The sequence below is a fragment of the Microtus pennsylvanicus genome, chromosome 5, assembly GCF_037038515.1.
Source record: "Microtus pennsylvanicus isolate mMicPen1 chromosome 5, mMicPen1.hap1, whole genome shotgun sequence".
Taxonomy (NCBI): Eukaryota; Metazoa; Chordata; class Mammalia; order Rodentia; family Cricetidae; genus Microtus; species Microtus pennsylvanicus.
This window is the reverse complement of record NC_134583.1, coordinates 86,458,476-86,485,641: the sequence shown is the minus strand read 5'-3', so window position 1 is coordinate 86,485,641 and position 27,166 is coordinate 86,458,476. Positions and strand designations below refer to the sequence as shown.

Below are 27,166 nucleotides of genomic sequence, written 5' to 3'. Positions count from 1 at the left end.
AAATCCAGGTAACTTCTCCCTCATGGAGGAGACATCAAGACATCTCCCAACCATTATTTGGCCGTTATTTCAATGATGGTGCCCTGAGATGGGGAGGACAGCCCTGCGGGCCCAGTGAGGGTCAGACAGGTGTCCAGGCAGAGCAGAAACAGGACCATGGTTCCAGAGTCTAGATGCTCAGTTCAGACAGACTGACAGACACAAACCTTGAACATGTTTTGAGGTAAAACACACAGGGTAGTTCACACACAGTCTTTTTCTTTCCTTTTTTTTTTTTTTTGGATTTTTCGAGACAGGGTTTCTCCATAGCTTTTGGTTCCTGTCCTGGAACTAGCTCTTGTAGACCAGGCTGGCCTCGAACTCACAGAGATCCGCCTGCCTCTGCCTCCCCAGTGCTGGGATTAAAGGCGTGCACCACCACCGCCCGGCTTCTTTTTCTTTTTTTGAGACAGGGTCTCGTGTAGTCTAATTTGGACTCAAACTCACTAGGTAGCTGAGGCTGGCCTTGAACTCCTGATCCTCCTCCTTCCTCTATCTCCCAAGGGCTAGAATGACAGGCATGTGCCCCCATGTCTGGGTTTTCTAAGAACCCCGAAAGCTCACACCTGTACCTGAGTGAGTTCCAGGAAGTGGAACTGCCATCAAATCTGATTTGTCAAGAAAGGAAACCAGGTCTGGAGCTGGGTGTGACATAGGACACATGTAATCCCAGCACTTTGGAGGCAGAAGAGGCTTAACTGGTCTACCTGAAAAGTTCCAGGCCAACCAGGCTACAAAGCAAGACCCTGTCTCAAAACAAACACCAGCCTGGGGACAGCAGTGTTCCCTAGGGCCTGCTTTGCACAATGAGGGGCGGGGCCATTTCTCAGCGGGGCCAGCTGCTCCTCTGAAGCTTACTCCAAGTACAACTTGGGCACTGAAACGGAAAGGCCGCATTCTCCCAGGGCTCTGCTGGCAGATCACTTGCCTTGCACACACAAAGCCCTGGATTCTGTCCCCAGCACTGCAGAGAACTGAGTATTGTAGGATTAGCCTGCTGTCCCAGCGCTCAGGTGCGGGAGGCAGAGGAATCGAAGTTTAAGGTCATCCTCAGCTACATAGGAAATTCTAGGGGTTCCAGACCAGTCTGAGCAATGTGAGATCCATCTGGAAACGGGGAGGAGGCTCTATACACTCTGGAGCGAGCGCTGCACCGTAGCAGGCAGGCAGGTGTAATTCCCCGAAGCCAGTATGTTTTTGATTTACAGTTCTGAAAAGTGGGCAGAAGGCACGAAGCATGGGTGTTCTCCCACGGAACACACCAAGGCGTGGCCACTGAACAGCAGATCAGGCTCAATACAGAGTCACTCTCTGCTTCTCTGCCACACAAAGTCCCACCCACGGAACCTGCCATCCAGAAGCAGCAACCGCACCCACATGAAAATGCGTGCATGGACATTCCCAGCTTTCCTGCTTACAACACAGCCCGCACCATCTACCCACACAATGAACGTTATCAGCCACAGAAAGGGAAGCAGCACAGCCGCGCTGGGTCAGGGTCAATCTTACAATCATCCTGCTTTGGGAAGTAAAGACAGGAGAATTACAAGTTTAAGGCTACCCTGGGCTACAGAGTAAGAGCCTGCCTCAAAGAAAAATAAACGCTAGTGTGTGTGGGGAAACCCACAAGAGTCACCCATTACGTAACTCCATTCATGTCACAGTCCCTGACTCGGCAGAACTAGAAACAGAAAGTAGAGCAGAGGTTGGCAGACGGGCAGGGAGCGTGGGAGTTATTGCCTAATGGCTATGGCTTCTGCTTGAGGCAACAGAACGGCCTGACAAATCATGGTGGCCACAATTGCACAATGCCCTAGATGTAATTAGTTTTAATAAACTTATACTTGAAAACAGTTAAAATGTGTGTGTGTGCACGCGCACATGCAAGCACATGCACAGATGCATACATGTACGGAGGCATTTGGAGGGTGCATGCCCTCAGAAGCCATCCTTACAAACACCACCCACCCCTTGGAAACAGGTTTTTCAGCAGCCTGGCTGGGCCCTGAGCCACAGGGATCCTCCTGTCTCCACTCCCCAGGACCGGGATTACAAGTGTGTGCCACAAACCTGGCCTTTTTCTGTAGGTTCTGATGAATCAAATTTAGGACTTTGCTTGCAAGGTTGTAAGCATTTTACTGATTGAAAACTATCTCGTCAACTCATTTCCTCCTCTTATTTTTTTTTCTTTCTTTCTTTCTTTTTTTTTTTTTTTTTGAGACAGGGTTTCACTGTGTAGCCCTGGCTGGTCTAGAACTAGCTTTGTGGACCAGGTGGACTTCAAACTCAAAGAGATCTGCTTACCTCTGCCTCTTGAGTGCTGGGATTAAAAGCATATGCCACCATGCCCAGCCTTTAAAAAATATTATAAATGTGGCCTTTGAATGTATTTGCCACAGTTTAAAATAATGGATGCACTCAAATTCCTGAAGCATGCACATTAAACAGGGACCCATCCAGTCCTAAACTGCATCTCAATAAAGGCATTACTCAAAAGTAAACGTTCCCCAGTAGGTGGGATATGGCACCTTTAAATACTGAAGATGCAATTAATCCATTACAGAAAAACAACATCAAGCTATGGATGGTAAAATATGTCTACCACGTTGGCATCAAGAGACTAAGGCAAGAGGACCAAGGTCATGGGGCTGGAGGGATGGCTCAGCAGGTAAGAGCACTGGCTGCTCTTGCAGAGGACCCAGGTTCTATTGCCAGCACCCACTTGATGGCTCACGACTAGATTTAACCCCAGTTCCAGGGAATCCAACGTTCTCTTCTGGTCTCCTTGAGCACTGCATTGCATACATATGGCGGGCACTGCGTGCATCAGTGTACACATCTACACAAAGTCAAACACTTATACATAAAGAGTAAAAAAAAAACTTAAAATGTTCCAGGGCTTTGGTCCTGCCTCAACAAAGTGATGGGACAGACTTGACTAAACAGGAAGGCCTTACCGGCTCTGAGGAGTGGATGGGGGTGAGGTGGGGGGAGGGAGAGTAAGGTGGGGGAATGAACGGGGGAGTGGGAGGAGAAGAGGAAGCAGGAACTGGGATTGGCATACAATAAATAAATAAATAAAGTTAACTATATAAAAAAAAAGAAAATGTTCAAGGCCAGTGTGGGTTGGTTACCCAGCAAGACCTTGTATGAAAAAACTACACATCAAAGGGCTGGGGCTATAGCTCATGGCAGAACCCTTGTCCAGCCAGGGCAAGCACTCTGAGGTGGGGTAGCATTATCACAGAAACCCTGCAGCAGAGACTCCACCCACCAATAAAGAGGAAGGCGTGCATTCACAGTTACAATTAGCCAGATGAATGGCTCTAAAGGACTCAGGCATCTCAGCACAAAGGTGAGACACACCTACCCGGCTCACGGTGTCTTTGACGGCTGGGACAGGCAGGCGCGGCAGAGATGTCTGGAAGCTGTACAGCATGGGCTTTCGGCCTGAGAAGACCTTGACCATAGCCTGAAGATACAAGTTACATTTCACAGATGATGCAGATATTAGAGTCAAAGTCAGGGTTCACCTGCACGCAACTGGCTGAGTGCTTATGGTGGGGCCATTCCCTGACTTACACCATCAGACCTCGGCAAACCAAAATAGTAAACACTGGGCTGAACCAAAATTAGGTCTGACAGAGGCTTTGGGTATGGCTGCCGACCGTCACCCATGGCCAGGAACCCTGGAGCTGACAACACCTCTACAGGCGGCTGTCAGCCTCCTCCTGGGAGGTTCATGGTTTGAGGTTGGTGCAAGCTCTGGATATAGGAAGTAATGCCAGCTGAGGTGTCCACCCTCAAGTCATCCCCAGGGTAGGCAGTGTGTCCCTGTCCATCAGATGAAGCAACACGGACAGTGAGCCACTTCCCACAGTCCGATGCAGGCCAGGTAGAGAAGGCCACTGTCTGCTCCTGACCAAAACCAGAACATCTCTAAGGGTTCAAGGTATAGACAGTGATGATTCTCAGCATTCAGGAGTGCTGGGACTCAGTTTAACATCAGCCACGAGGACTGCTTAAGCCCGCCGGACACCATCTCTATCTAGGACTTAAGTTCTGCTACTCGAGGCATTAGAAAACTCACAGACAAGGTGGAAGCTGGTTTGGGAAAGAGTGGAGTGTGTGGTGGGTATCAAGGGGACTCTGAAGGAGAAGATCACTAGTGGAGATGATGGGGGAAGTGTGCTGGCCTGTAGGTCAAGGTCAAGCTGACCCATTCCTCCCCCTTCACCAAGAAGGACCCCCGGGGAGAAGCAATTCAAAAGACATTTTTTTTTTTTGGTTTTCCGAGACAGGGTTTCTCTGTGGTTTTGGAGCCTGTCCTGGAACTAGCTCTTGTAGACCAGGCTGGTCTCGAACTCACAGAGATCTGCCTGCCTCTGCCTCCCAAGTGCTGGGATTAAAGGCGTGCGCCACCACCGCCTGGCCCCTCAAAAGACAATTTTACTAGGACCAGACTCATTAAAATCATTTACAAACCTTGGGAGCAGAAAATTAGTTTCTTTATAAAACAAAAACAAAACAAAACCAAAAAACAAAACTGAAGACCAGAAGCTGAGAGTGGTGACCGTGTGTGGGTGGGGGCACACGTGATGGCCACACTGCAGAAGGGGGTGTTGATGCCAAAGAGGGAAGCCCCAGGAGTGATCTCCACTTTAGACAGCCACCCTCCACCCCCACCCCAGAAAACTGAGCTTATAAAAATGAGCTGGAGCTTCGAATATGGCTCAGTGGGTAGACAGCTCACTGAGTTAAGCTACGCATGAAGCTCTGAGTTTGATCACTGGCATCTCGTAAAAACCAGACATAGTGGCGCTGCCTGAGCTGGAGGCAGGAGAACCAGAAACTCAAGGTTATCCCAGGCTACAGAGTAAATTCAAGGCCAGCCAGGGTGATGTGAGACCTTGTCTCAAAAAACAAAAACAATAAACAAAACAAAAACTCTCCATAACTAGTTAAAATTTGACAAGGCTCGTGCTTATGGCAATAACCCTCTTCCTTAAATGAGGGTGCCTGGCCTTAGGGTCAGGGTGAAAAGGAGAACACTGAAGGGTTAGGGTGAACCATGTGATCTGGCCAGCAAAAGTGTCTTGACTACAAAACGGCCCAAGGCTACAAAGACCTGGTGGGTGGCACTTAGGTTCAGTAACCATCCTGAACTACAGGCTAAGCAGGTGAACAGAGAGATGGCAGAACTCCCAGAAACCATTAGCAAGCAGTCCTGGGCTCCACCCGAGTGTCACGGTGAGCCACAGCTCTCCCACAGCCAGAGGCTGGGGACAGGTCACACATCAAAGAGCAGAGTGCTAACCAGGCAAGGGGCCTCCTCTGGTGACGTCACTCTAGCTAGTGACCGATAGTTACCATCCAGATCCTGGTGCTTCTGCTCATTTTGCCGTGCTCTGCGAACATCCAGCCGTGGTAGGAGAGCAGCACCTTCAGTGAGTAGCGCATAGTCACGATGACCGCTACCCAGAGCCCGGTGCCGAAGAGGATGCCGCTCACCATGTTCTTCGTCTGACTTGACATGCGGCCACTGTGGGGATGGACCAGATACGTAGCTAGAGCGGCAGCGTGGGAAGGTGGCTACAGCTACCACCACCACGCAGTGGGACAAAGTGCCTTCCGGGGACAGCAGAGAGCAGGCTGCAGCACCTTCAAGCAGAGCTGGGCTCATTAGAGAAGGGAGCCTGAGGGACCCACCAACTCTCCTAGTGATTGTGCCATTCTCTGTCCCTCTCAAAATGTGCAGCAGAGTGGCCTCTCTTGTGCAGGCAGAGGCCAGAGACCAGCCTGGGCAACGCAGTGAGCTTTTCATCCCCACAGAAGAAGCCAGAGACCGGATAGTGACTTGAGCCATCCTGAGCAACACCACTTTCTGCAGCCTTAGAGGGCACTGTGGGCAGAGACCTGCTCACCATGACAACTGCTTCAAGGGGGTGGGGACTGCTAAATGATGCTCACAAAGACCCTGGCCCAATTTCTTCAGATTATAAAGCTTTCCCCACCCCTCAAACGTACCTTGTTTGTGTTTGCTTGGATCTGCTGTGCCTGCAATTGAACTCAGGGCTTCATGCTTACTAGGCAGGGGCTCAAACCCTGAGCTACACCCCCGTCCTCAAATATAATTTTAGATGTTTTTATTCATAAGAAACTCAAATGTCCCAGCATCCTGGAGGCAGAGGCAGGTGGATTTCTGTGAGTTTAAGATCAGCCTGGTCTACAAAGTGAGACCTTGTCTCAAAAACAAAACCATATCAAATCAAACAAAAAAAACCTACATAAAAATAAATAAACCTAGAAAAAACTTAAAAGATTTTAAATACTTAAGAAAACAAAGTCGCCGATTATGAAAGAAAAACCAAGACAAAAATGCAGCTATTTTGTAGGATTATTGCAGTTGTTTTGGAAATGGAGAAATAGTGGCAAAGTAAAAACTAGCACCCTCCTCCGTGAGGCTCAAGAGACATCAAGGAAGAGGAGTTAGAAAGGACGCAAGAGCGGGATGGGGAGGAGAGCTGAGAAACGCTCTCTGCTGAGGCTGTGGACCCAGGCCAAGCCGGCTGGATCGGGCCACACTCCAGCAGGGGCACTATTTAGACTTGGTGGATTTAATATAAGAGTGGGTGTGGAGAGTTGGCATGCGTATAGTCAAGATATACTGTTGACATGTACAGAACTGTCGTCAAGGGATGAATAAAAGAGTCTATGATCAAAACAATAGATACATAACCATAAATGTTCTGATACTGGAAAACAATACCTTAACATCATGTAAGTGACAGACAAGTTTCTTCTCAGGTAAAACACTTATGCTCTGAAATGTATTTTCCCACAGTTGGTCAAACCCAGCATTCAAAGGGCTGGAGAGACGGCTCATCAGTTAAGAGCATTGGCTGCTCTTGCAGAGGACCTGGGGTTCGATTTCCAACACCCACATAGAGGCTCACGACCACCTGGTTCTGAGGTTTCTTCTGACCTCCAAAGCACCAGGTACACAGACACACATGTAGGCTAAACACACATACACATAGAATAAAATTAAAAAGCTAATCCAAGCTGGGTGTGGTGTCACACGCAGAGGCAGGCAGATCTCCGTGAGTTCACAAGGCTAGCCTGGTCTACACAGCAAGTTTTGGGATATCCAGAACTACACAGAGAGATCCTGTCTTAAAAACCATCCAAAGTTTAGCTGTGTCTTTAACCTCTTCAATCTTTTCAGATCAAAGCAAACAGAAATGCAGCCTAGGGGTACAAGAGCTCAGTCCTCAATGGGAAGATGGTTCCAGAACAACCCTTCAGGCTGCAGGACTCTGACCTTTCACCTGGCTTTTCTAAATTTGGGCCAGGGATGACCCAGTTTGCGAAAATAGATTCTGAGAGACAAAGAAACAAATCTTATAAACACTGAGATTAAACAAGGTTTTAGTAGCTGGCACGGCTGTGTGCAATCCGGCTTTGAGGCACAGCTCATGTTAACAGCAAAGCAAAACTGTTAGCCCCGCAGCTACCTTCAACCAGGCAGCCAGCTCAGCACCCAGAGCAGCACACTGAGCTGTTGGCGGGCTTCCCTCACCTCTCAGGACCTGTAGGACTGCACAAGTCCAGTCTCTGGTGATCAGATCCACCAGCTGCTTCTGGTAACCTAGCCCCTGCTGGATCTTCAGGGCCCCAGGCAGACAAGGCCCTTGGCAGGAGGCCTGAACAGGCATTTTTATCTGGTCTCCTGCGGCTTACAAAGGCGTAACCAATGCTGCCTGGAGGGCTGGAGGCTGAGAGTTGGCTGACTTCTCTGTAACTCCTGGGTGTCTCAATCAGAGGGCAGGGCATGGAGGCTCATTAAAGAGCAACCTTCAGGATTCCGGAGTACCTACCCAAGCCCAGACACCAACTCCTCCGGCTGTGAGTGTCCCCTGGGGTCACTCTGTCAGTTTGCATTTGCAATCCCTTCTAGTGTATAATCTCTCCATCTCAGCCACCAGGAAAGCAGCATCAGAAAGGCCCAGAGCAGGGCTGGAGAAGTGGCTCAGTGGTTGGAGGGTTTGCTGCTCTTTCAGAGGTCTGTTCCCAGCATACGTGGTTGAGTGGCTCACAACAACCTGTAACCTCAGCTCCAGGGGGCCCAGGGCTCTCAACTGGCCTCCAAAGGCACTGAACTTAACGTTCCCAGCTGAGCTTAGCCCTGACCCTAAACATTGTATGGACCCTTCGCAACTCCTGGTTAGAAAACAAGGCCAAGTGCATAGCAAGGACCTGGCGGCGATTGCTTCTCAGTTATAAGCCCACTGAGGACATGCTGTGAAGGACATGTGGCACAGGACAATTAGGGACAATTCTGAAACCACTTGCTTGAACCCAGTGTACATGCCTGTAGTCCCAGGAGAGGCAGGAGGGTGAAGTTCATCAAGAGTTCAAGGTCATCTTATACTACATAGCACCTCAAGACCAGCCTGGGATACTTGAGAGACCCCGTCTCAGAAAAGAAAAAGAAAACGTTCAAATGCAGGGGTCACAATGCAAAGGAAACTGAGCCATGGTGCCCTGTGCCCTGGCACTCTACACTGAGAGACTCTAACATCCTCCATCCTAGATGCTGCCAGGGACTTGCATGGAAGAACTGCCACCAGAGGTGACCCGAGGCTGGGGTATGGTTCAGTGGTAAGAGTGAACCTAGCATGCATTAGGCCCAAGGCTCCATGCCATCCCAGTTCCCTAGATACCTTCTACAGCAGGTCCAGCATCTAGCAGGAGACCCCAGCTACATAGGACCCCGTAAGAAAAGTATTCCGCGGCTAGAGAAATAGTTCAGTGGTTAAGAGCACTTGTTGCTCCTACAGATGACCTGAGTCTAGTTTCTATATCAAGCAGCTCACAACTGTTTCTGACTGCAGTTTTAAGGGATCCAACAGCTTCCTCTGGCCTCGGAGGGTACCAGGCACATAAGGTACGCATACATACATGCATAGAGACAAAACACTCATATACATAAATATAAAGAAATAAATCTTTTTTAAAAGTTGGGTTTCGTGGGACACACTTTTAATCCCAGCACTCAGGAGGCAACAACAGGTAGATCTCTGTGAGTTCGAGCCCGGTCTACAGAGTTAGGCCAGCTGGAGCTATACAGTGAGACCCTGTCTTAAAAAAAATTAAAAAAGGAAAGAAAAACCTCAGGCCTTGTCCCCAAACAGGATGCCAACAACTTTCAAGTTCCCATAATAAACTAAATTCCAAACCAAGGTAAAATGGACCTCCTTGGGAAATCTAAGCCACTCTGAAGGGGCCAAAGGCTGAAGTGTTGGCCAATGGCAGTCAGTTCAGGGGACCAGATCACTGGACAGACTAACTTCAGTGGAATAGACACTGGGAGCCATCTTCTGAGCCCTCTGAGGTCACCACTGGCTCCATCGACTGCCACAGGTGGCTCAGGCCTTGGCCATTCTTAGCCTACTATCCCGAGGAGGGCGGCCGGGTCTACAGGTCACCCTTCCAAGGGACTTCACTACCAGGTCAGGAAAAAGAAGAGAACCCATGTGGCCGGGCAGAAATGGCCTTGTGGAGAGTCCAAAGCAGGGCAGTCAACAGGGGACTGTCATCTTCCTAATATTGAGGTGGGGAGGGGGTCGGGGAGAGGCGGTTACTCACGTGGTGTCCAGGGTCTGGTTGATCTTTGCGATCATGCCCAGGGAGGGGTCCACTTTGGCATGCATGGATGATATCACACCCACCACCACGATAAGCCAGCTGGAGGGACTCGCCGGGAACACACCAGTGATGATGCCATTCTGGAAAGACACACAGGCTGTAAGCACCACTCTCCTGAGGCCACCATTGCGCTCTGCAGTAGCCCTGTGGCAACGGGCAGCTGGAACAGCAGGCAGCAGGGAGAAGGTATGGCACACAGGCTACCAAGGACCAAGTGCCCAGCAGCTGAGACTCTTCCTGGAGCCACGACTGCCTCATCTTCATGCAGCTTCTTCTTTCCCAACTTCTGAGTCCAAATGCACCCTGGGAGATTCCCCAAGAGAGACTCAGGGTCGGCAGGAACACTAGGCCTGACTTACCATACAGATCCCCATATGGTGACAGCCTGGGCACCATGAGGTCCCACTCCCAGTCTGCCACTATCTGGCAGTCAGGGACCCCAGCTCCCAAATTCCCTTTGCCCTATCCAACCACTGAGCCATGTCTCTGCTCTGGGCCTTTCTGATGCTGCTTTCCTGATGGCTGAGATGGAGAGATTATACACTAGAAGCGATTGCAAAAGCAAACTGACAGAGTGACCCCAGGGGACACTCACAGCCGGAGGAGTTGGTGTCTGGGCTTGGGTAGGTGCTCCGGAATCCTGGAGGTTGCTCTTTAATGAGTCTCCATGCCCTGCCCTCTGATTGAGACACCCAGGAGTTACAGAGAAGTCAGCCAACTCCTCAGCCTCCAGCCCTCCAGGCAGCAAAACAAAGTTTAAAGTAAAATTTCTGCTGTATTGATCCACTGTGCATGAGTGGATGCAAGGACACCATGTTGCAAAGGTGGAGATCAGAAGACAGTGTGTGACAATCAGTTCTCTTTCTAGCTGGTAGAACTTTGGGTCAAACTCAGGTCATCAGGCAGGGCTGCAATCTCACCCAGGTAACTCAAAACTCTGTCTAAGGAAGAGAGGTTGGGGGAGAAGGCTTAGTGTGGACCAAAGCTGGCCAGCCTTTGCCAGCTCTGGAAGCCAGGAGAAGCATGGCGGAGAGTGCTGCCTTCTCTCTGCTTTGCTGACTTTGAAACTTCCAGCAAATTAATTCTATCTTGTTTCTGTTTCCGTGTTTTGTCTTTTAAAACAGGGTCTTTCTACATAGCTACAGCTGTCCCGGAACTCATTATGTAGACCAGGCTGGCCTCTGCCTCCTGAGTACTGGAATTAGGGCACTGGAACACCATGCCCAGCATAATAAATTAATTCTTAATAGATACACACATTTAGCCCAAGTACTTGGGAAGCAGAAGCAGACAGAGCTCTGTGAGTTTGAGGCTAGCCTAGTCTCCATAGTGAGCTCCAGGGTAGCCAGGGCTATCAAGTGAGACCCTAACTCAACAACAGCAATTCTCCAAGCAGTGTGAGGACTCACATGTCTTCCCAGAACTTGAGAGGCAAAGAAAGGAAAACTGCCTGAAGTTACAGACCAGCCTGGGTTACAGGGTCAGATTCTATCTCAGAAAAGCAAAACAAGGCTGGAGAGACAGCTCAGGGGTAAAGCACCTGCCACACAAGCTGGAGGAAGGACCAGTGTTTAGATCTCAAGAATCAATGCAAAAGCCAGGCAGGAATGGCACCCACGTGTAACCCAGCACTCCAGAGGCAAGCTGGCTAGACCAGCCAGGCTCTATACTACCCAGGTTCTGTACTAGCCAGGTTCTAGACTAGCCAGGCTCTATACTACCCAGGTTCTAGACTAGCCAGGCTCTAGACCAGCCAGGTTCAAGACCAGCCAGCCTCTAGACCAGTTAGGTTCTAGACTAGCCAGGCTCTAGACCAACCAGGCTCTAGACTACCCAAGATCAGTGAGCTCATGATCAGTCTCAATATATAAAGTAGAGAGTTATAGAGGAAGACACCCAATGTAAAGGTCAGGCCTATACATACACACACATACACACACACACACTATATACACACAGGCAAACAAGGAAGAAAAACCCTTCTTGGCGCTAGAGACAGCTCTGTAGTTAAGAACACTCGCTCTTATAGCAGACCTGAGTTCAATCCCCAACACCCATGTCAGGCAACCACCTGTAACTCCAGCTCCAGGGGATCCAATGCCTCTGGTCTCTCCAGTTACCTGCAACTAACATACACTCTCCCATATCCAGATCATTATTTTTAATTAGGTGTATTCCATAATAAAGGATACATATAATTAAAATAAATCTCTTTTTTAAAAAGAAAAATAAATCACACTTGTGATCTCCACACTCAGGAGGTAGAGGTAGAAGGATCAAGAATTCACAATTATCCCTCATTACACATTCTGTTTGAGGCCATCCTGATTACATGAGATCCTGTCTCACAAAAGCCAGGACTCCAGAGGTCCGTGTGCTGCTACCCCTGTCAAGCCAGCACTTTGGAGCCTGAGGCAGGATGACTGTTGTAATTTCAAGGCCATCTTGGGCTAGAATGAGACCCTATCTAAAAAAGTTAAAAATAAGTAAATAAGCTAGTCATGGTGATATGTGCCTTCAACCCCAGCATTCGGGAAGCAGAGGCAGGCAGATCTGAGTCCCAGCAAACACTGCAGAGGACAGCCAACCAACCCTGAGCCCTAGCAAGCACTGCAGAAGACAGCCAACCAACCCTGAGTCCCAGCAACCACTGCAGGGGACAGCCAACCAACCCTGAGTCCCAGCAACCACTGCAGGGGACAGCCAACCAACCTTGAATCGGATGAACTTCTTCTTCCAGGAATGCAGTCCCGACAAGCATATCTGTTTGAGAGCTTCATGGCTCAGGCGGAGGTCGATGCCATCGGGGGTGACAGTGAACTGGAAGGCCACAGCTTGATGAGCTTCTGCCATCTTTGAGTACCTGGAGCAGGGACAGAAATGGCTTAGAGAGGCCTGACAGCAGAAACCAGCGCCTCCAGCAGATGGAGCATCCAGATTTAACCCTGTGACTTAAGAGACTCATATACGTCTCCATTGCTGTCCCTCACTCCTCGCTTCTCACCTGTCCAGCTCCGTACAACCTTGAGGTGACGGTGTGGCCCATGTTACCACCACCCCATGTCTTCTGAACATCCCACAGAACCACACTCTCAAAGGCATCCTCAGCCAGCACCATAAGGACACTGGTGGCCATGTATCAACCTGCACTGTGGAGATGACTCTTCTTACAGCCCATCCCAGAAGCTGTCATGAGAACTCCAGGAGCAGCAACAAACGAGTCCCCAGCAGCCCTGAACCCTGACCTTCGGGCCTGACTACTGCACCCCCAACGTCAGAGAAGGCCACAAAGACCTCGAGACAGGAGATGAGCTGGCTGGGCTGGAAAAGCCCTTCCCTCCAGAGTGGCAAGATAAACTCAACCCCAGAACACAAGCAAAGGTGGAGGGAGAGGACCAGTTCCACAAAGTTGTCCTCTGGCTTTCTCACACACTGTGCAGTGCACGCTCTCTCCCAACATACAGAATGAATAAAAATACTTTCTACACTGGGCTATGGTGGAGCACACCTTTAATCTCAGCTCTCAGGAGGCAGAGGCAAGTGGATCGCTGAGGATGAGGAAGTTCCAAGACAGCCAGGGCTACATAGAAAAACACAGAGAAACCCTGTCTCAAAGTAATGAGAACAAAAACAAAACAAAACAAACAAGAAACTTAAGAAAAAAAAGAACAACTCCACCATCATCCCACAAGCTACACAGACCTTATCTAATCCTGATCCTCTGAAGTCATTCCTAAGGTCAAACTTGCCTTAGGCACCCATGTATGGGGCCTTCGTCATACCTGCACAAAACATGGCCTCTTCTATGCTAGTCTGTCCAGCCCCACTCACTATAGGAAATCTTAAAAAATCTCTAGGAGGCCTGGAGTGATGGCTCAGTGGTTAGGAACATTGCCTGCTCTTCCAAAGGTCCTGAGTTCAGTTCCCAGCAGCCACATGGTGGCTCACAACCATCTGTAATGACGTCTGGTGCCCTCTTCTGGCCTTCAGGCATACACACAGACAGAATATTGTATACATAATAAATAAATAAATATTTAAAAAAATAAAAACATCTCTAGGCTATGTCTGAGTGACTAGCACATGTAAAGCCCAAGTTAGAGTACCCAGCACAAAAAAAAAAAAAAAGAGAAGAGCTGACTGGAAGAGTGTTCCCACTCTTGCAGAGAACCAGAGTCCCATTCCCAGAATCCAAGTCAAGCAGCTCACTGCCACCTGTAAGTCCAGCTCTAGGAGAGCTGAGGCCCTCATCTGGCCTCTGTGGGTACTGCACTCACACGTACATATACACAGGGAACAGGTTAATACACATAAACAACAAACAAGAGGGAACTACAATATGCTCTTTCCCTCTCTTCTTCTGTCTAAGCCAACCCACTCCCACTCAACAGAAGGGTCACCTCTTGCCTTCCTGGTTCTCTCACTCCCCCAGCAGCTGCCTGAGGAGTCCCCTCTTCTGAAGGTGTGCAACCCATTTCCCAAAGCTGTTAGTTACAAAGCACTAAGTGTATATGTGTGTGTGTAAGTATATATATATATAAAGGTATATATATATATATATATATATATATATATATATAAATAAAGGTAAGCGGTAACAACTATGCAGAACCATAATAAAATCTAATTTATGGGGGTGTTCTTATCATATAGTAACTTTCCACAAGCCCACAAGGCTGGATAAACCTGTCAAGCTTTCAGGAATGGAGAGAGGGTTCGGCGGTTAAGAGCACTTGCAGTTCTCAGAGAGGACCTGGGTTTGGTTCCTAGCACTTTCATAAACGGTAGCTCACAGCCATCTGTAACTCCAGCTCCAGAGGATCCTCTACCCTCTCTGCCTCCCTGGGCATGGCATACATATGGTGCACATACATGCATGCAGGCAAAACACTCATACAAAATCCCCGAATGTTAAATATGTATATTTTTAAATGATGTATTTATTTTTATTTCACGTATATTGGTTTGCTTGTATGAGAGTGTTGGATTCCCTGGAACTGGAGTTACAGACAGTTGTGAGCTGTCATTGAGTGCTGGGAATTGGACCTGGGTCCTTTGGAAGAGCAGCCAGTGCTCTTTAACTACTGAGCCATCACTCCAGCTCAAATATGTGTATTTTTTTAAATATTTATTTATTTATTATGTATACAATATTCTGTCTGTGTGTATGCCTGCAGGCCAGAAGAGGGCACCAGACCCCATTACAGATGGTTGTGAGCCACCATGTGGTTGCTGGGAATTGAACTAGGGACCTTTGAAAGAGCAGGCAATGTTCTTAACCTCTGAGCCATCTCTCCAGCCCCTATGTGTATTTTTTAAAACAACAACAACAACAACAACAAACGGGATTCTAGGACTGTAGCTCAGGTGGAGGAGTGCCCACTGAGCTCGCACATGCCCTGGGCATGACATCCAATACTACCTGTGGTAGTCCTTGCCTGTAATTCCAGCACTCGAGGTGGAGGCAAGAAGATCAGGAGCTCAGAATTATCCTCGGCTATACTGAAAGTTAGAAGCTAGCCTGGGCTACATGACATTAACAAGCAGAACTGGGGGTGTCACTCAATGGTAAAGCATTTGTCTAACCTGTGTGAGGCCCTGGGTTCTATCCCCAGCAATGCAAAAAACCTTTTTAAATCAATACATGTCACTATAGTTCAAAGATACCAACCAAAGCTTGGTGTGGTAGCACGGACCTAAGGAGGATGAGGCAGAAGGATTGCCACAGGCTAGAGGCCAGTTTGATCTAGCAGCCCAAGGTGTAGAATTAAACCCTGTCAATTGTGAATCATTTGTTCATTCAACAAACATTTGCTGGCTGCCTCCCATGTACCAGTGAAGTGAGGCCCTAGACCCTGGTAAGAAATGGGAACTGGTCCCTCTGCCCTCTTGTGGTACAGAGAGGAGGCAAAAGGCAACCAATGCCTGCACAGCAGTTAGGGTGCAGAAAGATATGCCAGACAAGAGACCCTGAAGCTCAGCATGCCACTCTGGAAACAAGCAGACAGCCCTGGCCTGGAGTGGTGCCATTAAAGATGAAGACGATAATCAACTCAACAGGCCTAAATCCTATAGGTTGGACATGATGATAAAAGGGGCCCTCCAGCCTTGAACTATGTGCTCTACGGAGCAACTTCCTGGGGTGGGAGGGGGAGCAGGCAGCTGACAACTCACCTGTGGACCTGCTGTGCTGGAAATGTCACAGTGTCACCAAGGACACCTAGGTGGAGCAGCCAGGGGAGGTGGGAGGAATGAGGATGGTGCTGGCGGGCAACACAGCTGGAAGCTGGCCTTTGAGCTCTGCTCTGACCTCCTAAAGGGTGAGGGGGCAAAACTTAGAGCCCAAGAGAAGTCCCAGAGCCTTTACATCCTGCGTGGGAGGGCACCGACCCCACCTGAGAAAGCGACAAGACTACCCACCCATGCTTGTTCAGAGACACACAGCCCGGGTGAGGCACGGAAGGCAGCTCCGGTCAGGGTGAGGAGGCTGGCATTTGGGATTCCCTTGAACTTCAGATCCTCCTCCATCTACTTCTAAAGTGCTGGGATCACAGATATCTGTAACATGCCTGCTTTATCCACTGCCAGGGAAGAAGGCAGGGAATGCTAGCCAGGAACCCTACTGACGACAGAGCCAGCACCAGGCCAAGCTTCCCATATCCGCAGCTATCACGAGACCTGAAGCCCACATCACAGGCATCAATCCAGGCAAACAGATTCTGTGACTGGTCGCCCTGCCAATCGTTTATGCGACCTCAAAGGTGAGTCAGGTGTATTGTTTCAAGTTCAAAGCCAGCCTGGGCTAAACAGTGAATTCCAGGCTGGGCTACAGATAGTCTGTGTTGCAAAAACAAAAACATACTCAATAAATACTTTAATGAATTTTTAAAGTATCAGGGGACTTTCCTGTTGTGCGTACGTGAGAGTACACATGTTCCCGGGTGTTTGTACCCTTGTCTGCGCATCAAGGCCTGAGTTCAACACCAGCTATCTTCCTCTACTGTTTTCAACTTTACTGCCTGGAGGCGGGGTCTCTCACTGAACGAGGAGAGTGTAGACTGGCTAGGTGGAGCCATCCCCGAGTCCTTGTATCCTGTTCGCACCGTTTGCCAACCCCGGAGCTGGAATTACTGGCCTACGCTGCTATACTCAGCAATTTACATGAATGTTGGGGCTCAAAGTCAGGTCCTCAAGCTTGCTCAGCACGCTCTTCACCCACTGAGTCATCTCCTCAGCCCACGAGGGGGCTGTTAACTGCAGTTAAACACAATGCTGCAGTCAGTTCTACCCAAAGCCATGAACCACACGTTTGCCCAGAAACCAAACCTAGTCTCAGGACAATCACGAGGCCTGGGAACACTTATGGTGGCCTTTCCAGGGTGAAACGTCCCTGTCACGTGACCCGAGTTTAATGTTCTGAGCCACCTGAGCCCGCCAGGTGTGGTGGCACAAGACTATAAACCCAGCCCTAGGAAGGTAGAGGCCAAAGGATCGGGAGTTCAAGGTTATCCTTGGCTCCACAGTGAGTTACCAGCCTGGTCTATGTGAAATCCTGTCACAAACAGACAAAAACTGCTAACTTAAAGAAGGCCACATCTGGCCTGACAGGTTCAAGGCCAGCAAGCAGCCCTACTGCTTTTTTAGGTGTGCATAAGCAATTCACAAAGGCAGCCTCACTGCATCAAACCATTAAGCAGGCATTGGTGGCAGAGTTCATGAGTCAGTCTCAGCCTCCATGCTGGCTTCACAGGCTATTGCAGTCTCAGGCCATTCCCAGAAGCCACCATGAAGTACAAATCAAATCCCAGCACATTCCACTCCCAGGAACAGCTGGAATGCAGTGAGTGACAGGTGCTGGCGAGGACGCTGAGAAGTCAGGGGCTTCCCCCCACTGCGCTGTAGAAACGTGAAGGGGTCAGGTTAGAAGATGGCCTGATCTTTTCACCAAAAGGCTCCTTCAAGGTGGTGTGTTCAAGGCCAGCCTGGGCTACACAAAAAGATCATATACCAAAAAATCAAAGCATAAATGCCCAAACCATGGAACCCAGAAACTCCTCTCCTTGGCCAACTCAAACAAGTCCACATTAAACCTATACAGGCGTGCTCACAGCGGCCATGTTCGTGATAGACAGAAACATGCACGTTCCACATCAGGTGAGGAGACGACAGCCAGGCCCCTCCACAGGAGGAAGAACGTAGGTACATTGTGACATACTCACACACCAGAACATGACATGGCCCTAAGAAGGAAAGTGGCACCAACACACGCAATGACACGGATGAAACCATGACGTCAGGGTCTGGGGACGTGGCTCAGGGGGCCAAAGGTTCACCTCACATACACAAGGCCCAGGGTTCCAACCCCAGCGCCATGTAAACCAGGCACAGTGGCACATGCCTGTCATCCCAGCACTTGAGCCGGGGCGGCAGGAGGATCAGATGTTGAAATCATCCTTGGCTTGAGAGTAAGCTAGAAGTCAGCCTAAGCTACATGAGATCCTGTCTCCTTTGGGAGAAAAAGGCAAGAGCACAACATGAAGCCAGAAAGTCAAATGTCCTTTTATTTCATTTACACAAAATATTGAGAACAGGAAAATCTATAGAAATAGAAAGATCGGCCTGGCAGTGATGGCACATGCCTTTAATCCCAGCACTCAGGAGGCAGGAAGATCTCTGAGTTCAAAGCCAGTCTGGTTCACAGAGCGAGTTCCAGAACAGCAAGGGCTTTTACACAGAAAAACCCTGTCTCAAAAATAAATAAATAAATAAAAATAATAGAAAGCTTGGAGCTGCCAGGGACTGAGAGAACTTGGAAAGGAGAAGGCTAAGAAGGAGTGTTTCTTTAGGGCTGATAAGAATGTTCCCAAGCCAAGCAGAATGACAGATAGTGGCACACTGCTGTGAGTAAATTAAAAATCTCCAAAACAGACTTTAGATGGGTGAATTGCTGATGTGAGTTATAGATTGTCTTAGTCAGGGTCACTATTACTGTGATGGAATACCATTATCAAATAAGTTAGGGAGGAGAGGATTTATTTGGTTACACTTCTATATCACAACACCAAAAGAAGTCCAGACTAGAACTCAATCAGGAAAGGAACCTGGAGGCAGGAGCTGATGCATGGGCCATGGAGGGATGCTGCTTATTGGCTTGATCCCCATTGCTTGCTCGGCCTATCTTCTTATAGAATCCAGGGTCACCAGCCCAGGGATGTTACCATCCACAAGGAGGTAGACACTCCCCCATCAATCACTAATAAGAAAACGCCTTACAGATGGCTCTAATGGAGGCATTTTCTCATTGAGGTCCTTTCCTTTTGGATGACTCTAAACTGGGTTAAAAAGAAATCCATGTGCATCTGTTTAAGGTGTATCAAGGATTTATTTAGATATGAAAGGGGAGAAATACACCCACAAATACAGGATATGGTAAATCCAGTTGCAGAGTCCTTGGAAAGCTGGGAACCCCTCACGGCTGCCTGACCTGCCTGACCCGGTCTTCACCAAGAGGTAGAGTGGCCCCCTCCCTCCTTCCTTCTGAGAGGTCACCTAAACAGACAAGAAGTACCTTCAATCAGGCTAGATAGCCCAAGGTCATGGGTGGAGCAAATACCCCCTACACTTTCCTTTTTGTCTAGATAAAAAGTTTCTAAACTTAATATAAAACTATACACAATAAGAACGATTATCACGTATTGTCCAGGAGGAAGGAGGAGTAATAACATAAACAAAAATGGAACTATAAGCAACAAGTTGTGAGGTAGGAAACATACTAAATGTCCAGATTATAGGTAAATGACAAATTACAGAGATTACTCTAATAGCTGTCCATCCTGAAAAATCTGAGCCTAGTACCTGACGTGTTCTTAGTTAAGATATGAGAGAATAGTAACTGTGACTATCTAAGTCTTCAACCCCATCAAAGACCTGAGAAGAAAAATAATATTCCTAAGTAAACAGGAAGTGCAAGCAAGCAACTTCCGAAAAATGTAAGAAATAACAGAGACAGCTTGGTGTCTGGACAGTCACCCAACGTTTCTCTGAAACACTGGGGCATCCACGTTCAGCTACAGGCCCAGAATATTTGACAGATCATTTTTAGAAGCAGGAAATTTTGAAAGACTATTTTACATTGTCTTGGCAAGGTTCAGCAGTCTGTGTCAAGCTGACATAAAACTAGCTAGAACACATCTCAATGAGGCTGTTATTTAAAAATACTATCTCAGAGGCTGGAAAGATAATTCAGTAATCAAGAGTACTTGCTGTTCTTCCAGAAGACCCAAGTTCAGGTCCCAGCACCCACTTTAAGCAGCTCACAACCACCTATAACTCTGGTTCCAGGATCTCTGATTCCCTCTTTTTTTTGTTTGTTTGTTTTTTTTTTGTTTTTTTCGAGACAGGGTTTCTCTGTGGCTTTTGGAGCCTGTCTTGGAACTAGCTCTGTAGACCAGGCTGGTCTCGAACTCACAGAGATCTGATGTGGGAGTGTCATATATCAATCTGTTGATTTCCTTGGTTAAGCAATAAAGAAACTGCTAGGCCCATTGGATAGGCCCACCCTTAGGTGGGTGGAGTAAACAGAACAGAATGCCGGGAGGAAGAGGAAGTGAGGTCAGACTCCGCAGCTCTGCTCTCCGGAGCAGACGCAGGAGAGACGCCATGCTACCTGCTCCAGGGAAGACGCACACCATGCCCCAGCTCCGACCCAGGATGGACTTAGGCTAGAATCTTCCCGGTAAGCGCACCTAGGGGCGCTACATAGATTATTAGAAATGGGCCAGAGCAGTGTTTAAATGAATACAATTTCTGTGTAATTATTTCGGGTAAAGCTAGCCGGGCAGGGCAGGCGGCTGGGGTGTTTGTGGATGCAACCCTGCCGCCGCCCATATTACTACAAATGACGCCCAGACGTGTGGCCAACTGAATCCACAGAAAGCCTGAAAAAGCTTGGGAAAGAGTAAAGCATGTTTTATTGATAGTAGCGATTTCTTGGGTCTACTCTGCTTGCTAGAGGCAAGCAAGCGCTCTCATCTAAGAGAGGCTTCCTGACTCAGCTTTAGCTGCAAAACCCTGCGGCTCATTAAGAGGTCCTGCCACAAAACACTTAAACAGTGTTGATGAAAAGCTGAACACATGCTTTTCGGTTTTCAGCCGTAGCAGGAAAAAAGCTGCGCTGTTTAAAAATGCCGGCTTTCTGGGCCATCCTGCCAGGGCAAACTCTGACTGTTTGAGGCAGGAGGGCTGGCTACCGAGAGAGGACTTGAGTGTTGTCTGTTGTAGCTTGCTGGCTGGCAGGGACCTTGAAATGCTATAAACATGGCTACAGCCAGTACCTCAGCCAAGAGGCTGAAAAGCTAAGGAATGGACTGGATCTAGCTGGCAAAGCCACGCCTTTAGTCCTACTGAGACTGCTTGGCAAATTAAAGACTCATGTGGTCAGAAAAAGAGAGATATACAGTAAGGAGAGATTCAAAGACAGAGAAAATTTCTGAATGGTTTAAAGTGTGTTAAAAATATATGCAAGCTAAAAGTTAAAGTTCTTAAAGTAAAAAAGAAAAGGAAGACAGTTGTTGTGTGTACACACCTTTAATCCCAACACTTGGGAGGCAGAGGGAGATAGACCTCTGTGACTTCAAGGTGTGGTAGCACACGCCTTTAATCCCAGTGCCTAGAAGGCAGAGACGAACAGATCTCTGTGAGTTCAAGGTGTAGTTGCAAACACCTTTAATCCCAATGCCTGGGAGGCAGAGACAGGCGGATCTCTGAGAGTTCAAAGACAGCCTGGTCCACAGATATACGCTCAAAAAGCAAAAAGTTAACCTAGAAATGTCACAGCTTAGATTCTTAAGCGCCTAGTGATTTAAAGGCGTAAATCAAAAGTGCTCCTGGATAGTAAAAAATTGCAGATTCACAATAGGACAGATTCAGACCACTAAATGAGTCACACTGTTGGATGAATGTACGTAGGCTTGGGAGAGAGAAGAAAAAGAATATAGAGAATAAAGTTAATGGTTTAAAAAGAAAAAAGTAAAAGTAAAGTCTTTAAAGAGACAGAGTACAGATAGTTAAGAGATTAAAAGAAATAAAGAAAAATAAGCCGCGTAAAAATGAAAAATTCACAGAGAGTCTGGATTATGTACATTGTGTTTTCTTTAAAATTTTTGACTGTGAAGGAGCTAAGTACAGAGAGACATTTCATTATATGGGCTGCCAAGTGGAACCAGAATGGATATCATGAGGTTATGATTTCAGAATTTGGATCTAAGGATATGATACTTTGGAAAAGAGATTCTTCTTTTGTTTTCACAGAGGATGAGACCCTGTTCATTTCTTCTATTCCGATTTGGTATGATGGACCACGTCCTCCTGAAGGGTTGCTGTGAACATCTTCAGAAAATTGCCTTGCTCAACTGCCAACTGAGATAAACCTGGCACACAGGTTACACCCTAAAATCATTAACGACGCCCCCATTCAGCAGGAAGCAGTTTGGAGAGAAAAAACTGCGCCCATGTTCCCAAATATAGTTTATAAATGTTCTTTTACATTTAAAGGGGGATATGATATAGACATGAATAATTTGCATTAGTATAGATTTTGCTTTATTGATAGAGATTTACGGTCAATTTTGTTATATGTATAAATGTTTCTGATGTAACTTTTACTTGATAACTGTTTTGTTATATGTAATTTTGCTATGTTAAAGTTAAAGCCTTCCTTTTTTGTTTAAACAGAAAAAGGGGAAGTGATGTGGGAGTGTCATATATCAATCTGTTGATTTCCTTGGTTAAGCAATAAAGAAACTGCTAGGCCCATTGGATAGGCCCACCCTTAGGTGGGTGGAGTAAACAGAACAAAATGCCGGGAGGAAGAGGAAGTGAGGTCAGACTCCGCAGCTCTGCTCTCCGGAGCAGATGCAGGAGAGACGCCATGCTACCTGCTCCAGGGAAGACGCACACCATGCCCCAGCTCCGACCCAGGATGGACTTAGGCTAGAATCTTCCCGGTAAGCGCACCTAGGGGCGCTACATAGATTATTAGAAATGGGCCAGAGCAGTGTTTAAATGAATACAATTTCTGTGTAATTATTTCGGGTAAAGCTAGCCGGGCAGGGCAGGCGGCTGGGGTGTTTGTGGATGCAACCCTGCCGCCGCCCATATTACTACAGAGATCCACCTGCCTCTGCCTCCCCAGTGCTGGGATTAAAGGCGTGCGCCACCATCGCCCAGCTCTGATTCCCTCTTGTGGCCTCTGTGGGCACTGTACTCATGTGATGTATACACACACATACACACACCTCTAGTTTCTTTTAATTAAAGAAAAAAGGTGAAAGGAAAGAACTGACTTCCAAAAGCTGTCCGCTGCCTACCACACACTCATTATAGTATGCATGCTACCCCATTCTCTCTCTCTCACACACACACATCATACACATACAGTAATAATAAATTAAACTTTTTAAGTGAAAAAAAGTAGACAGTTGCTAAGAAATAATATTTGCAGTTGACCTCTGACCTCCATATGCACATGCACACATATGAATGCATATACACATTCATACATATGAGCATACTATGCATGTTCATGAAGAAAGAAAATAAAGAAAAAAATGTCCTTTCATAGAACACAAATGCTGTTTAACACTCAAGCATTTGATGCCACAGGACTGGGGACATCAGGAAGGAATGAGATGGCTTTAGAAGCCCACCCCATCACAGTTCCCACCAGGAACACCAACCTCCAGCACTAAGGAAGTTCTTTTTTCTTTTCTTTTCTGTTTTTTTTTTTTTCAGAAATCATCTAACGTGGTAGAGTAGACACCAAATATCTGCAGACAGCTCAGTCAGTAAAGTGCCTCAGCACAAACATAAAAACCTGAGTTCCAGCTACATTAAAAGCCAGGCATGGTGGAGCACACTTGTGGGGAGGCAAAGACAGGAGGATCCCTTGGGAGATCCCTGCCTCAAAAACAGTAAGGTGGGTGGTATAAGGAATTGTGACAACCAAGGTTGACCTCTTGCCTACATGTACACAAAACACATGAAACATAAATACACATACACATACTACACACGTGCACACACACACGTACATATTTCATGGGACCTAGGATTGGGATGGGGAGGGGAGGGCAAAGGTTCCTTGGGAAACCTTGGGAAAGTAGTCATTCCTGTTGATTTTTCTGCACGTCTGAGATCTCCCCACAACTTTTGGGGGGGGGTTGAGACAGGGTTTCTCTGTATAACAGTCCTGGCTATTTTGGAGCTCACCTTGTAGACCAGACTGGCCTCATACTCACAGAGATTCACTAGGCTGTATCTCCCAAGTACTGGGATTAAAAGTGTGTGCCACCACCGCCCGGCTTTCCCCACAACTCTTAATGTATCTAACGCAGCTGTGCCAGAGCTCTCATGGGTTCTAAGTAGTCGAGTGCCCCTGCCCCATCCATGTACTACACAGTAGACTCCTGCAGATGAAATGGAGACTGGAGGATGAAGCAGGCAGCCAGAAGATGGGAAGTCAGCTGCTGCAACTAAAGACCCCACCCCCATCACACACCCACTTGTAACAGTTTCCTCCAAAACATTCCATCCTGCAGAAGAGCTCTTTAAGCAGGAAGGAAAGAACTCACAATGCTTTCAGGAAGTCCCTGAAACTGACAAGATGCAGTAGGCTCCTCCCTGCCAGAGTAAGCAATAAAAGCTGAGAGTCCCTCTGAGCTAACAGAACAAAGCTGTTCCCAAGACTCAGAGGAACCAAGCTACAAAGAAGACTCTGAGACCAGACCAGCTGACTGGAAGAAACAGAAACCACCGAAGCTTACTGGAAGAGGTTTAGACCAACGAAGGCACCTAGAAAGGTCACTCTCCAGCCTGTGAGCTGTCTCCCATGCTGGGGTGGGCCTCAGTGATACAGCTGTCTTTGAGTCATTTCTGCTCCTCAGGTAACACCAATAAAGCCACTGGCCTACCGAGTTAGATTTTGGTGGTCTGTTGTGGGATCCCCATCTGGGAGAGAATACACCTGTGTGTTATGTCACTCCAGAGAACGTTTTGTTACACACACTCTGAGATCTGGCAAGACTGAACTACATCTTTTGGTCAGGCTGAAGGGACTCTAGCTGGTTTGGGCATGGCAAACACGGTGCTGCCGGGCCTCGCCCTTCTCCCCAATTCCCTTTCCTTGCTAAAATACATTAGGTTACACTACTACAGCCAGCCACCAAGGCCTAGTCACATACTTGGCTACTTCCTTCTCCTGAAGCTGACTACCAAGGTCCAACTATCATAAGCCCCCTTGCAGCTTCCCTAATTAACACACCCAATCAAAACTAAACACCTCATCCTAACACAGGGTTTCGCCTTTGAACTTTATAAACAGTCATCTCTCTATGGGCCACATCTGTCTCCCCTCTATCCAGAGGCAGTCCTTTGTGTGCCCCGTCCTCTGGCCTCCGGATAAATACCCCTTCCCCTTCTCCCTCGCCCTGTCTCCTGGCTTTGTCTCTTATTTCCTGCCCTTTGTCCCTCTGGCACAAATAAATCTCCTTTGTGCTAAGAACTTGGTCTTGAGCCGATACCAGTTCCTTCACAGGCTGCAAGCTCGTCCTGCCATCCTCCTCCTGGGCAGGAGACCACACCCACACCTGGCAGACTGCCACCTGCAGCTCCCTACTTTAGAGGTGGGCACAGATGTCTTTGGGAGGCTTTGTCACCCCAGAAACAGCAGTCACAGAGAGTCCCAATCCAGTCATCATAGTTCTGCTAATCAACCTGGGGGGGGGGCAGGGTGTCCCTCCCATCATCCCTGATTGAGCCAGTATTCCCGGTGTCCCTGGAAACACAACCTTTCTCCTCAGAGGGAAAGTAACTGTAGACAGGGTGTTTCAGGTGTTGACTTTCAATAGGACATTACTATCCACAATAATCAAGTTACAATAAATAAATAAATAAATAAATAAATAGGAAAAAAAATTCTAGACCAACAAAATTGCTAAATGGGCAAAGGAGCTTGCTGCCAAGCCTTTCTGCTCAAGTTCAATTCCCAGGACCCACATGATAGAATAAGAGAACCAACTCCTGAGGCTGTCCTCTGACCTCCACTCCTGTGCTGTGGCGCATGCGTAATTCTCCGATTTATGTTGGGCCATTTTCACACCCTCTGCTGCATGGCTGTGTGGTGGACACCCTTGTGTCCTCCTCACCTCCCGTGTGAAGCCACTGTGGGATAATGAATAGTTCTCTGTAGAACTCCAAAAGCAAGTCCACCCTCAACAGTGGCTGCGAGGGGACTTGTCTGTGGGACACTTGGCAGAGCCATCCGACATGCCAACAGCCCAAAGCAGTTGTACAGGGGTGACCAGACCAGCTGGGAGGATGAAAACCAACTGGATGCTTGAGGCTAAGGAGTGGCGCATACGCATCCCAAGGAGGGAAGCAAAACATTTATAAACCCAAGGACCTTGAAGTGTCCCCAAAGCCCCAAAGCTTGGCCAGAACCTAACCCTTCCTCAAATGTTCCAAGTCATAGAACACAGCACATCCAGGTCAGTATGGAACCTGCCTCTGTGCCTGCCCCTGCAATGAACTCACTGCTTGCTGACACAAGACCTATGGCTATCTGGCTCTTTTAATCGAGAATACAGCATCAGGGGATGAAGAGGTGGTTATGAACAAATACATGTGCTTGCTGAGGTCCAGAGTTCTGTTCCCAGCACCCACATCAAGTGGCTCAGAACTGTCTGTAATCTGGCTCCAAGGAGATCGGACATCTCTGAACTGAGGGACACCTCCATTCACATGCACATAATCACACACACACACACACACACAACTTAAAAGGATAAGAATAAATATATAAAAAATAGGACTACATCAAAGGGGTGGAGAGACGTTAAGTTAAGGGTATATACAGTTCTTGTAGAGGACGCAAGCTGTGTGGTTCATTCCAACTCCAGGGGATCCAATGCCATCTTCTAGGTTCCAAGGGCACTGCATACACATGACACACATGCAGACATTCACGCACACAGGACATTGCTGTCACACATCTTCCCTGGAACTCTGGGCATCTCTTTCACATTCATGTCTGAACAGCCACAGGCGGCTACCTACTACCGTGTGTGTGTGTGTGTGTACACCATGTGTGTATGTATACAGTGCGTATACCGTGTATGTGCATACCATGTGTATGTTTGTGTGTCTGTATGTGTGTATATACTGTGTGTGCATACTGTGTGTGTATACACCGTATGTGTATGTATACCGTGTGTGTGTGTGTGTGTATACACCATGTGTGTATGTATACAGTGTGTATACCGTCTATGTGCATACCATGTGTATGTTTGTGTGTCTGTATACTGTGTGTATACACCGTGTGTGTATGTATACCGTGTGTGTGTGTATTTGTACATGCAAG

At 47.8% G+C, this 27,166-nt stretch overlaps 1 protein-coding gene across 1 annotated transcript in view; it reads right to left on the bottom strand.

The window, feature by feature from the left end:
- Positions 1 to 27,166, bottom strand: part of Cpt1a (carnitine palmitoyltransferase 1A) — a 64,925-nt gene that overhangs the window by 24,442 nt on the left and 13,317 nt on the right. The window contains exons 2-5 of the mRNA XM_075972941.1: positions 12,463 to 12,613; positions 9,691 to 9,830; positions 5,410 to 5,581; positions 3,410 to 3,511 (exon numbers count right to left, since the gene is read on the bottom strand). Coding sequence (XP_075829056.1) covers positions 3,410 to 3,511; positions 5,410 to 5,581; positions 9,691 to 9,830; positions 12,463 to 12,603 — 555 coding nt within the window. The 5' untranslated portion in view covers positions 12,604 to 12,613. The remainder of the gene's footprint in view (positions 1 to 3,409; positions 3,512 to 5,409; positions 5,582 to 9,690; positions 9,831 to 12,462; positions 12,614 to 27,166) is intronic.